The 14876-nt window shown below is 36.8% G+C and overlaps 1 protein-coding gene across 2 annotated transcripts in view; it reads left to right on the plus strand.

Annotated features, from left to right (window-relative positions):
- CSMD1 (CUB and Sushi multiple domains 1) overlaps positions 1-14876 on the plus strand; it is a 1135715-nt gene that overhangs the window by 209859 nt on the left and 910980 nt on the right. For both annotated transcript variants that reach the window (XM_072142316.1, XM_072142317.1), the window contains exon 2: positions 5334-5550. In XM_072142316.1, coding sequence (XP_071998417.1) covers positions 5334-5550 — 217 coding nt within the window. The remainder of the gene's footprint in view (positions 1-5333; positions 5551-14876) is intronic.

Raw genomic sequence — 14876 nt, forward strand, 5'->3', positions numbered from 1 at the left:
ACTGGACAGTACATTAAAAGCAGCTAGACGTCACAGACAGCACATGCAGTGTGAAATGCCGAGATTACAAATGGCAGTTTTTATAGGGCTGTGTGACATCACATAAGCTGGTGGGTTGCTGATTGGCTTACAGGTCTGCAGATGTCATGGAGGATGTTCCTTATTTCTTCCGAGAGTTCTCTGCCCCATGTAACACATTGGGGCAGATTTACTTACCCGGTCCGTTCGCGATCCAGCGGCGCGTTCTCTGCGGTGGATTCGGGTCCGGCCGGGATTCACTAAGGTAGTTCCTCCGCCGTCCACCAGGTGGCGCTGCTGCGCTGAAGTTCCCCGGAGGCGCGCTGGAATGCCCTGAACTTCACCGGCCTATACCTGGTGAAGGTAAGTGTAATTTTCGCGACACATTTTTTGTCTTAAATGCGGCGGTTTTTCCGAATTCGTCGGGTTTTCGTTCGGCCACGCCCCCCGATTTCCGTTGCGTGCATGCCAGCCCCGATGCGCCACAATCCGATCGCGTGCACCAAAATCCTTGGGCAATACAGGTACAATCGGTGCAAATTGGAAATATTCGGGTAACACGTCGGGAAACGCGAATCGGGCCCTTAGTAAATGACCCCCATTGTGTTCGCGCGGATATAGCTAAAAAAAGAGCAAAAAAAAATTCATTCCCACAAATCAGCGTAAACTTCAGATTCGTGACCAAATGAATTTTCCGTAAAATTCGTATTGAATTCCACTTCGTTTGCATCGATTCCCCCATCCCTAGTGCTGACTTTTTAAAGTACATGGACGTGAAATGTACTAAGGTTGTAATTGTTTCTATTTATGATGATAATCTTCTTTAACTAAATTTGATAGGCAAGTTAAGGTTGACTGCAATTCGGATAAACTTAGCATTCCTAGTATACGTATAATTGCCAGAGTCAATACATTTTTCTGCATTCCCCTTAAGGCTTCATTCTCCCTTATTTTACAGATTTATATTCTGAACTCTTATACAATTATTTTCCTTTATTTATATGAAGCTCACAGGAATAAAGAGGAAGTGAAGCTTTAAGAATCAATCTGATTTGTTGAAAATCAAGAATCTTTGGAACTAATATAATCTTCTGAGAAAATATTTAAAAAGCTACGTTAGCATAATTTAATCAAAATAAAATTATGCCCAATAAATGTAAATGTTTTACTCGGCAAATTAGTTCTATTACCTCTAATGTCTATGGCTTTTATCAATTCGGTTTTGGTAAAGGTTTTTAGTCCCCTTTTTTTTCAACTATATAATATCATTAGTTACATTAGGATTTATTTATATACACAGTTTATATTGTTGAATTTAAAAATAAATAAAATAATGAATTTATTTGAAATTAATACAAAAATTACTAAAGCTCATCAAATGCTGTAGGGGTGGCAGTCTTCTCTCTTCAAGGGAAGCTGTCGCCACATTTTTAAAAATGAAGCTAGTGGCAGAGTCTAATATAGTCCTAATAACTAACTGACACTATTATTTTAGACAAAAATTGTTTTCCCTACATCCTCATAAATCAACTTTATCTTATATTACCTGGCATCAAAAGAGCATTCTTCTGCTCTGCCAGACCCTCCCATCTATTCCTCCTCATGTGTCATTCCTCTTCTCTTACATATGCAACATTTAACCCATGTATGTATATGATCCCTTGAAATCACAGTACGTCTTTATGCACTTTTACTTTCCCCCCCCATACTTCATGGAGGCATGCTTTGATTTCATGGGATCGGATACATACATAAGGTGCACTTTGCAAATGTAATAGGACCATAGAAGACAGGATGTCTCCCTTCTGCAAATTATATCATTCCTTTCTCAATGTAATCTGTTAATTTAGTAGTATTTCTGATTATAAAAATATAAAAATCCCAGTAGAAAGAACAAAACAGTTACACCAACAGTCATTACCGCACCTTTGTTGCCCTGAGAAGATAATGCGCATTAAGATTAAAATGGAATTTCCTCTTCAATGAAAAATTGGCAGTTTAAAAAAGGAAAGATAACATGTTTGTAAAGTCACCTAAACTGTTCTAGTTCTAAACATGTAGTTAATATGTTGCTGGTAAATCTCCTTTTAAAAAGATTGGACATACTAAAGTAAAATGTAAAGATTTTTATATTTGCATTTAAAGAAATTTCAAGCAATTTGAAGCATTTGTTGCTTCAAATTGTGTAAACTTAAAAAATAAATTATATTATAAAAAGTAGAAAAGATCCATGAAGTTTTTTTCAAAATACAAGACAAGGGTTGTCTCAAATGTAGCTTTAGTTTACAAATTCATGCAGAGAATTTCCTGTAGTCTGAAAATAACTCATAATTATCCTAGTAGACTCCAAAAAATCTCAGACTGACAGCCATGTTATGCATTGGCACACATTTACGTTCTTAAGTCCCTCAAATGGAGACTTTACAATTATTATAATCAAAGCTTATGACTTTTCTAGAATGTGTAAGTACATAGTAATTCGCATCCACTGCAATAATTTCTAATGAACTTCATATACTCAATCCCATAAATGAAAAGTTCTAATTCACAGAAAAAAAGTATTTTGTCTTAATCTTAAGAGTTGTTAAAAGTATCTTCAAACTTTTTCACCAAATATTTTTGTATATGCCAAAAGATTATTTTCCAGTTCCACAATCACAAGTTTTTAAGCCCTAAATTTAGCTTAACTGTTTGAGCTCATAAATATAAACAGTGTATGGTAAATTTTTGATTGTTCCTACCCAAACACCCACATAGTTTTCCCATTCCTTAAAATATCAGCAGTACAATAAAGTTGCATAAAAAATGTGGAGATTTAAACAACCCTCACCCACATTCTGCATAACAAATACTCAAGTGCAATCCATGTATGAGGAAGCATGGAAGTATAGTATCCGGGTGTCCCGCGCTGCTGTCGCTCCGGTCTGTGCACCATGTAAACAAACATGGCCGTGGGAGCAGTGCTGGACTCAGCTTCCAGCCAACTGTGGCCATCCACGCCTAACTGTCCCTATTCACAGCATTGTATATGCGGGACAGATGGTTGTCGGGTCCGGCCAGAAGCTGAATCTAGCACTGGTCCCGTGGTCATGTTTGTTTACATGGCCCAAGGACCGAAGCAACAGCAGCACGGGACACCCAGAAGGCGCTAATAGGTAAGTACATCTTTATTTTTTTAAGCAGCACATTTTTTAAAAAGACTCCGAAACCCCTTTAAGAAGTTGTAAGTCTTAACAAAAAGGAATGAATTTTGTGTGCATGCAATATTCAATATGAGATGCTGTATGAGGTCTGTAATCTCTTCATGGAAGTCAATGGCTTCTGCATTATGGAAGAATATTTTATGTCTCTTTAACATTCATATTATAGAACATTATTTCCATCTTTTATTTCAAAGAGTATATTAACAAAAGCAGAAATAGCAACACATAAGCACAAGGGTACATTTATAACATGGGTTTTTATTTTTGAAGTCAGTTTTGCTGGAGACTACATTAACGATTAAAGAGGTTGTTCAAGTTTTCTCAAAATCTGGAGAGAGAGAGATAATAAAAAATATACTTACCTATTTTGCCTGGCTCAGCTGATGATTGGTTGCAGCGGTCATGGGCTAAGCACTCTCAATAGTAAATAGATCATATGAGCTAAATAAACAGTCCATAACTGTAATGTTGGAGCTAAAATACATTTCTGCACCTGAAATGGTTGCTTTCTTTTCAATTTTCATGCATGATTGGTGTTACACTTTGTTATTCTTGATAACTTAAGCATAATAAAAAAGTTATCAACTTGAATTCCCTTATATTTACTACAAAGCATTCATTCTTTCTTATCTGTGTCCGACCAAGTGCTATGCTCTGCAAATCTTATTAAATCAGCTACTTAGCTTGAATTCCCCAAATAACCTTTTGCAAACTGAACAGCAGTAAAATATTATGGTGATTTTAATATAAAACATAATCAATTATGCATTTTGTGTAACTAAAAAAATGTTTACCATAAAACTTACAGATATTGTGCTTGAATAATAATATGTCCCATGATATTATACTACTTAAAATGGCAAAATAATTCTAAAATATGTTAATATAATTGTATATTTTTTCTTAATTTTTTTTCCCATAAATGTTAAATGATATTCAGGGCCATTAATATATACATGTTGGGGTTGGGCCCACTCTGTGTGTATTGTTTAAGGGGGCTCTGATTTTCGTCTTCATCCTTTTGACCCTTTTCTGGTGACATTTGATCTTTATATTTTTATCTACCAAGCCTTACTCTAAATTGGTACATACAGGGTTCCTTTTAGAATTAAAACAATCATTCAATGTTTATAATCTGTCACTTATTATTGATCCATTCTACAAGTTACCAAACAGAAACAATGGAACACCGCATCATAATACTAACAATTTGAAGCCGGTCAAAACTTCATCTGCAGCCTATGTGTGTCTGTGTCAGTCTCCTCTCCTCCACACTCACGTTGCTCTCTCGCTGCTCCCTTCTGTCATGTGCATTGAACAGGCGGGGAGGGAGGGGAGGTTGTGGAGATGAAGAATGCATGAGGAGAAATATGCACACACAGGCTGCAGCTGCCCCTCCATTGGGACTCACTATATGCTGCTGGCAGGGAGCCAGACAATATAAACTACTGAAATGGTTCAGAATGCTGACAAAGGCATTTTTAAAATCAGCATAACATAGGCTATTGGAATCTATCACCTGCTAATAATCACATTTCTCCTTCCATTTAAGTAAAAAGCACAACAACATAAACTGACAGTGAGGCAGATTTATTATTAGGAAAATATCTTACTTTGGAGAACTATAAGTATATTTTGTAACATAATAGCTTATCCATGTAAAAATTTTGGTTTCATTTTAACATATGAGCTTCTAATTTTTGGAGTGGAAGTTGAAAAAAATGTTGCAAACAGTTATTTTTTGTACCACTTGGAGATTTGAGTGGATTTACATCTAAATCACAACATATAAACATATAAACTATAAAATCCCCAATATAATATGGATATCATTTTCTAGTGAGAGCTTTACAAACATCTTCACGTCGCTTGGTTATCATCTGTTTTGGCATTTTTTTCTCTATAAACTTTAAATACATGTATGTGGTATATGTGACTAGAGTAAAGGAAAGGAGAGAAGGCGAGTTATTAGTATAGATTTTGTACATGTACATAGCCATTATTACATACCAGTTGTCCTTAAGATGGGGTTGTTTTTTCAATGGTTTTATTTTTGTATGATTTGTATGGTATGCTTGTAAAATAACAACTATTTATGATTTCTTATTACAGGTCAAAATTGTGGTGGCTTAGTACAAGGTCCAAATGGTACAATAGAAAGTCCTGGGTTTCCACATGGCTATCCAAACTATGCGAACTGTACATGGATAATAATCACTGGCGAAAGAAACAGGATACAATTGTCATTTCAAATATTTGCACTGGAGGAAGATTTTGATATTTTATCAGTTTTTGATGGACAGCCTCAACAAGGAAATTTAAAAGTCAGGTAGGACTACATTTTCAGTAAAAAAATATTTTTCTAATTTTTAATATGCACTATAAATGATATTGAAGTGAATACAATTGGATTACGATGAAAGTGCTTTGTCCATCAAGTTTCACATTTTTAGAGTGCACCCGTCATCAGAATCTGGCCAAATAAACCACTACCAGTATGTTATCAAGCAGCTGAGCAGCTTCTAGATCATGTATCTTTTATATCCCAGTGTGGTGGCATCATCAAAAAAATAAACTTTGAAGTGTGGTTTAAATTGTTTTTATGAAGTCAAGGAGGCAAAGAGTTTACCCTCAAGTCAAGATTTCCCTGCCTCAGGATGCCCCCTACACTGTAATTGATGATAATGCATCCACAGACATCATTGACCAGATCTCCTGAAATCCGAAGAATGATGTAAATCACAAGGGAGGAGGCACTTAAATTCAGAAAGAGCTTGACTTCAGTGTTAAACTGTTCACCTCCCTGATTTTATGAACCAGTTAACACCTGATGATTTTCTTGATGACGTCTCCAAGGTGGGTCATGAAAGAAACATGATTGAGAAGCTGTTCAGCTAGTTGACAACATACTGGTAATAGTTTATGAGGACAGGTTCTCTTTAAATATTATTTTCTTTCTTTATTTTACATTATATTAATCTCACAGTGTACTTTGCCTAACAAACTCTGAAAAATCCAGTGGGAGCACATGAGAAATTATAATGTTTCTGAAAATTATATGAATTGTAATCTTTACATTCTAGCATTTCCCCTGATTGAAGTATGTATCTCCTAGTTTGCTGTTCTCTATGACCATAGCTTCATAGTGGATCTCATCCCTCAAAAAAAATTTGACAATGCAAACCTGCTCTGAATGGAGCTCCTTCCATTCTATGCCGGCCATCATCATTTAAAATGTCAGTTAAATTTTTGTATTGTATTGTCTGAAAAAATTTCAGCATTTAGATAATTACACCTCCATTTTGTTTTAACTGGTTACCATTTTGTTTTTTTCAAAAGTAAACAAAAAGGATATCATCAAAATTTTTCTAATAATTTATAGTAAAATGTGTGATGAGAAAACAATCTCAAAATACCCTGGATATGTTAAAGCTTTACAAACCTCCTATAACGAGCCTCTAGCAGGACCTGGGGATGGATATTTGATTCAATGTGAAAAGGGAACGTTTGCTCCCCAAAACGCTTTGTGATTATCTGTTCTAGTCATTTTTATAAATAAAACTTCCAATCAAATAACTCGGAGAAAAAGTTGTCCTCGATCCTCCCGCACAATAACCTCCTAAAATGACACAGGACATATTTTAAAAATCAGGCTTATTCCTAAAGCCCTAAAATGGCTTAATCACAAAAGGTATAAGAAGGCAAAACAACAATAAACATAAATTACAAGACAAGAAAAGGAAAAAAAAACAGGCACACAAAAAGGCAAACCTGAGACTTAGCATGATTAAAGTCCCATAAAGAGGTCTAAGTACAATGCTCAGACATATATGGGTAATTACAGGAAAATTTTAACCCCCTATTAATTACAATATTAAACCAGAGCCAAATGCAGGACAACTGACTGGGAGTAACCCTGAGTTATTATTTTTCTCATTTATGGCAATCATGTCTATTCTATATGCTTATTATTGAGTTTTCATGTAGATTCAGATTAATATTATTTAGGTTATTGTATTTAAATGTAAAGTTACAAAGGCAAAAAAAAAAAAATTATGATCAGAGTCTAACTTTAACTCCTTCCCAACATTTGACGTAATAGTACTGCAAAATGCAGGTGCGTTCCGCAAAATGCAGTACTATTACATCAAACTTCTGGCCCCGGCTCCTGAACGGAGCTGGGCCCAAAAGCTGCGGCCTCTAACACCCACGATCGTCGATTTCAACGATCGCGGGTGTTAACCCCTAACACAACGCGGCCGCGCTGACCGTGGCGTGTTAGGGGCATTTCACAAGAATGGGACCCCCTCGCAGCGCTTACCGGGGGGGGTGGGGGGGCCTGATTCCGATCGCAGCCCATGGATCAGTGGATCGCTTTTTCAAGCTAACCTGTATGAATAAAAAGTAAATAAAAACAATTAAACACATTAGATAAAAACATTTTTTAATAAACAGAATTAATTAAGTAAAGTTAAAGTCCCCTAAACAAAAACATTCCCTATACACATGTAATAAAGTAAAAAAAAACACAAAATCGCCAAAAAAAAAGTTATGTGCGTCAAAATGGTACCAATTGAAAAGACAACTTGTAAAAAATAAGCCCTAAACTAGCTCTGTCAACCAAAAAATATTAAAGTTACGTCTCCGAAAAGATGGTAATGCAAAAACAAATGAGATTTCCTCTATATTAATTCTTTTTCTAGTAAAATTGTAAAAATAAATGAAAATCTATATACACGAGGTATCACCATAATTGTAGTGAATCTGTAGAATAAAGATAAAATAGTATTTTTAGTGTATAGTGTACAACCCCCAAAAAATACAAAAAGAAAGGGAACCAAAATTGACAATTTTCTTTTCTCCCATACATTCAAGAGTTAATAAAATCTCATCAATAAGCTAATGACCCACTAAAATGAAATATTTGTAAAGTGCATCTCATGTCACAAAAAATAAGCCCTCATATGTCCAAATTTCCAAAAAAATAAAGACTGTATAGCCAATAAATGTGACAATGCATAATCTGCTCTGAATGGCGCAGCTTCCCTTCAATGCCCTGGCTTGTGCCTATAAAGCAGGGTACCACCACATATGGGGTATTTTTATACGTGGGAGGGATTGGGTATCACATTTTGTGGAGCGTTTGTACATTTTTTGTGGAGAATTTGTACATTTTTTGAAAAACACATTCATTTAGCCAAAAAAAATTTACTTTCAAAATTGTATCCGATTTTGTTTTAACCCCTGTAAAACAATTAAAGGGTTACCAAACTTCAAAAAAAGTAGTTTTACATAGGTTGAGGGGTGTAGTTTCTAAAATGGGGTAAATTATGGGGTTTTACTTTTATTTAGGCCTCTCAAAGTGACTTGAAACCTGAGCAGGTCCCTCAATAACATTTTTTTGCGTTTTTTAATGAAAATGTGAAAAACCGCACATAACATTCAAACATACAGCCCCCAGTAGTATACAGCCAGCCAGCCCCCAGTAGTATACAGCCAGCCAGCCCCCCATAGTATACAGCCAGCCAGCCCCATGTAGTATACAGCCAGCCATCACCCAGTAGTATACAGCCAGCCATCCCTCAGTAGTATACTGCCAGCAAGCCCTTGTAGTATACAGCAAGCCCCATGTAGTATACAGCCAGCCCCATGTATTATACAGTCAACCAGCCTGCACATACTCACTTTCAGTTCCGATGCCTGCCTCCCTGATGTTTCAGTCCCTGCGGTTCCTCTTCTTTCATCTCCTTGCTATATTAGGCGGCAGATTGCGTGGATGCGTCTCAGCCGTCTAATACAGCAAGGAGAAGAAAGAAGAGGAGCCGTGCCAAGGTTCGGGAGCCGCGCCGAGCATCGGGGATGCCGGAGAGTGAGTATGTAAGGTTTGTTTTCTATTGACTTGTGAGGTGAGGTTTTGGTCTGAAAATGTGCTGAAAAACACGGCTTATAAACGAGTATATACAGTAAATAAACTGTTTACAGTGTCACATCAACTTGTATGAAAAAGTTTAAAACAAATAATTAAAACTTTGTAGGGCAATTAAACTTTGTAGGGCAATTTGGTAGTTTATTCACTGAGAATGTGAATTAAAAAAAAAAATACATTGAAAATTACAATTTCAAAATTCCAACAGATTTTGTTTCAACCCCTGTAAAACAATTAAAGGGTTTACTCGCTTCATAAAAGTTGTTTTACATACGTCAATGCAAAAACCTAAAAGGGCGTCGGTGTTGATAAATGTGGGCCAATATCTTTATAAATCATAAGGATTTACCTATTTATTATTAAATGTCAGCTGTATATTAATTATTGATCATTTGTTATGAGAAAATATTTAGAGGGGTAAATGCTTTTATTACCAGGGTGATAATAGGAGCACATTACTACAATGTTTCAGATAACATATATTTAGGGTAAGATAAGGAACCTTCTTCAGGTTAATTGTTTGTTTTTCTTGCTATCATTGTTATTTAAGATAATGTACTGGAGATGAGCGAGCTTGATGCTCGTTCGAGTATTAGCGTACTCGAAACGGCTCGTTGCTCGGACGAGTATTTTGCCTGCTTTCACTTAAGGAAACACAGTGAAGAACAGTGAAGAACACATTGCAGATGTTTCTGTACATCTGCTAATTTGTCAGAAGACATTAGTGCAGAAAGGTGTTCTTCATAATAGTATGTGAAGAACAATATGTGTCAAGAACACATTGCAGATGTTTAACACGGGTCATTCTCCTTTTTGAAGTTCCACGAATATTCCATGGAATTAAAAAAAAGTAGAAACAGGACTGACTTCCTTATTTCTCAATAAAATGACAAATTTTTTTGGTCCACTTGAAAAATACTCGAGTCTCCCATTGACTTCAATGGGGTTCGTTATTCAAAACGAGCACTCGAGCATCGGAAAAAGTTCGACTCGGGTAACGAGCACTCGAGCATTTTAGTGCTCGCTCATCTCTATAATGTACACATGAATTAGAGCAGTAAATAATCTGGTTCTCTGATATAATATCACAGTACAACAGTGATCAGTTTAAATGTCACTCTAATCATATTAATACAAGCACACCACATATTAAAGCATTTAAATACTGCCTGTCAGAGTTTCAGAGAAATAAGCAGACATATGTACAGGCACAAGATCCGGGTTCATAATCAGGAACAGGGTACAGGCTCTGAAACAGGGTTCAGATTATTGAATCAGTGTTCCAGATCAAGTTGAGGTTCAGAGTTTTTGTATCAGGTATTGTATAAGGTTCAGGGATCCAGATCAGACAGGATACAAGGTTCAAGGTTCAGAAAGTATACAAGGTTAAAATATAGGTTCAGGGTCACAGATCATGCAGGATACAGGATTCCACATCAAACAGGATACAGGATTCTTGAGTACAGCATACAGTTCTGACTGGGGTCTAGCTCACATACAGGCTAAAGAAAAATATAATTAATAAAAATTAAAATAATGTCCAGAAAAACATAAAAAGTTACATTAGTACTACAGGTCACAGAAGTAATGAACCAGGTTGAGTTGTACTGTATCAGGCTGCAGAAGAAACAATAACCACCCGACAGAGCTCTGGAAATTTATCCAGCCCCTGGATGTCGCCCCTAGCAGTTGACTGGCTTGGACCTGCATTACTCAACACTGAGACCAACACTAAACTGCAGATTCAACCATCCAACCATCCAACAGCACTGTAGCTGTTAACCTCCCAGCAGGGCTCATAAGCCCTCAAATCAGCAGCCAGAGTACATACTGAGGATTCTGACACTAACCTCCCTAGAGCCAACCAATCAGAGACATCACTTAAATGTAATGCATATTAACCCCTTAAGGACGCAGCCTGTTTGCAGGTTAAGGCTCGCAACTTTTTTTTGAAATTTGACCAGTGTCTCTTCCTGTGGTTATAACTTTTGAACACTGTTACTTATCAAAGCGATTCTGAGATTGTTTTTTCCCCACATGTTGTACTTCATTTCAGTGGTAAATTTTGGCTGATAAGTTTTGCGTTTATTTACAAAAAAAAGAAAAAAATGATGAATTTTTAGAAAAATTTGCCATTTTCGAAATTCAAAATCACCGCGTTTTCAGGCAGTTAGATTTACCACCTAAATAACTTGCAGAATAACATTTCCCATTTGTCTACTTTACATTTTCATAATTTTTGAAATGTTTGGATAATTTATTTTGACGTCACGCGGCCTACAAATCGAATAGCGATTTTCCGTATTTTCGGAATTGACTATTTTGGGGATAAATACTGTTTGAAATCAAATTTTACATATTTAGCAACAAAACCCCCTATATAACCAACCCATTTTCAAATCTGCACCCCTCAAACTATCAGAAACAGCATTTACAAAGATTGTTAACCCCTTGAGATCTTCATAGTAATTGAATCAAAATGGCGGTGAAATTTAGAATGGTCAAATTTTGTCGGTTATACGTTCATTTAGCCCTAAAATTTACACATTTCCAAAAGATAAAAAGAGAAAACTCACCATAAAATTTGTTCTACAATTTCTCCTGAGTGCAGCGACCCCCCACACGTGGCCGTTACTTGTGTTATGGGAGCACAGCGAGGTTCAGAAGGGAAGGAGCACCCTGCAGCTGCCAGGATTTTAGTTTTCTGGTTGCCCCATTTTGAAGGCTATAAAATTTTCGCTTTTCCGTTATTGGGGCCATGTGACGGCATTTTTTTTGCGGGATGAGATGCTTTTTCCAGTGTTACCATTTTGGGGTTGGTATCACCTATTGTTGAAAATTTTGGAACTTTTTTTGAGGTCATGAGTAGAAAAGCATCAATTCTGTACTGGATTTTTAACTTTTTTTTTTTTCGTGTTCACCGTATAGCCTAATAATCATGTTATCTTTATTCTATGGGTCGATACGATTACAGGGATACCAGACATGAATATTTTTTCTTATGTTTTACTAAATTTGCCAAATAAAACCCTATTGTGGGGAAAAATCTATCATTTTTGCATCGCTGTCTTCCAAGTGGCATAACATTGTTACGTTTTTGGCTATAGAGCTGGTTGATAGCTTGTTTTTTGCGGGACATGTTGTTCTTTGCAACAATATCATTCTGGAGTACATATGTTTTGTTGATCACTTTTTATTGCATTTTTAGTGGGATATAATAGGTAAAAATCATAATTTTTGGCGGGTTTTTGACGTTTTTTTTTACGGCGTTCATCATATGGGTTCAATAGTTATTTAGTTGTATTCTATGGATTGTTACGGACGCGGTGATACTATATATGTGGGGTTTGTGTTATGATTTAGACTTTTTTGAGCGTTATATGTCTCTTTATATGTTTTGGGGCTTATGGGCATTTTTAGTGATTTATAAAGTAATTTTTTATTGAAAAACATTATTTTTTACATTTTTTTACATGATCCACCATGGGATATGAACAAGCAATCATCTGATTGCTTGTTCTTGATAATACTCTGCAATACTAATGTATTGCAGGGTATTATCAGTGCCAGCCTATGCAGATGCATAGGCTGACACTTTGCCTTTAAGATGAAGTCACAGACGCCATCTTAAAGGTAAACCCTCCAGGCTTCTCTGGGGTCCCGATCGGACCCCAGAGGAGCCAAAACAGCGATCGCCCCCCCGAAAACGGTGCGGGGGGGGCGATCGTGGGGTAAAGACCCCCAGAAGGCATGTTAAATGCCGCGGTCGCGTTGACCGCGGCATTTAACGGGTTAAACACCCACTCCGACCGCGGGTGTTAGCCGGGGATGTCAGCTGTAAATTACCGTTGAAATCCCGCGGCTAACGATGCCGGTTCGGCTGCTATACAGCGCTGAACCGGCATCGGCTCTGCGCAGTAGCTGTACTGCGCTGAGCGCTAATCGCGGGACTCAGCGCAGTGCAGCTACGGCGCAGAGCGCTAAGGGGTTAAAAAGTGACAGATGACAGATGTACACAAATACAAAGCAGTAATACATACTAATAACTTAGGTCATGTTTATGATTATGCTGAAATTTATGGAGGAATTTTAAGTGGTTTACAAGTCATGGAAATCATAACATTTTAACAGTCTAACAGAGGGGGTGGCCCAGGGAGAAAGTTGTGATTCTTAATATGTGTGTATCATTGAAGATATCGTTCTGCATTAATTCATGGTGGTGACTTAACCCCTTAATAATAGTATGGCGCACGTCGGGTGCCGGAGCATGAGCACATTGTAATGAATGAGGAGGAAAATCCCCATATACTGCCATACTGTAGTATGACAGTATATGATAGGCTCGATCAGTTAACTTATGGTGAAAGTGTCCTAAGGAGTCAGAAAAATAGTAGAAACAAAAATTTTAAAAAGTTAAAAAATAATCTAATCCCCCCCCTAGAACTGATATAAATGTAAATAAACAGTAAAAATAAAAAACACATTAGGTATTGCCGTGTTCGAAAAGGCCTGGTCTATCAAAATATAAAAATTTTTTTTACTGCGTTCAACCCCGTAATGGAAAATAGTGCCCAAGTTCGAAAATGGCACTTTTTTGCCATTTAAAAAATATTACAAATTTTACTAAAAGTGATGGAAATGTAGTACAATCCTAAAAATGGTAGCTTTGAAAATGTCATCAAAAGATAAAAAAAATTACCTCACCCACAGCTCCATATACTGAAGTATGAAGAATATCACTATATATATATATATATATATATATATATGTTTTTTCTTTTTGTACAGAAGGTTTTAATTTTTGTAAATGTATGAAAACATATCTATACAAACTTGTTATCCCTGTGATCACACGTACCCAAAGCATAAATTAGACATGTCATTTGGGGCGCACAGTTAAAGCTGTAAAATCCAAGCTCACAAGAAAACTGCGCAAATGCGTTTTTCCACCATTTTCAATGCATTTGGAATTTTTGCCCCGCTTCTCAGTACACAGCATGGGAAATGAAATGCTATGAAGTGCAATTTGTTCTACAAAAAACAAGCCATCACACAGCTCTTTACGTTGTAAAATATAAATGTTATAGCTCTTTGAAGGTGGGGAGTGAAAAATGGAAGTGAAAAAACAAAAAAGGGCCAGGTCGTTAAGGGGTTAATAAAGGACTATGGCCCACATTTACTAAAACCAGTTCCAATTGCACTATGTGTTGTGTGCAGAGGGCGGCAGATTCAAGTATAGTGCCACATGTTCTTCATGAATCTGGGGCCCCCTGCACTCCTCCGACAGAGTGCACCACTTTTTTTTGGTGCACCTCTATCATGGAGTGTGCAACACACTTATATCAGACTTTGCATGAAAAATCTGCCACACGGTCCGACTGAGCACCAGAACACCCATTTCAGTGTAAAAATTTGTTGCAGGAAGAATAGTGCAGCCTGGACATAAAAGAGTCATGTGTGACACAAATGTGGAGAAGACAGTTAATGAATACCTGTGCAAGCATTTTGTACCTAAAAGAATGTGCAAAGTCTGACAGAAAACTGGCCCAAGTATCTAAGTTAATGTGGGCCTATGAGTGCTACTATGCCAGACTTGCTTGAATTGCTTGACTATTTATTCCTTTAACACATTGGGGCTTATTTACTATGGGTCCCGCGGCCGAATTTTCGTCAGGTTTCCCAACTTTTAAGGGATCGCGCCGGGGATTGTGTCACACGCGATCAGATTT

This window comes from Engystomops pustulosus, chromosome 3 (assembly GCF_040894005.1).
Source record: "Engystomops pustulosus chromosome 3, aEngPut4.maternal, whole genome shotgun sequence".
NCBI lineage: Eukaryota > Metazoa > Chordata > Amphibia > Anura > Leptodactylidae > Engystomops > Engystomops pustulosus.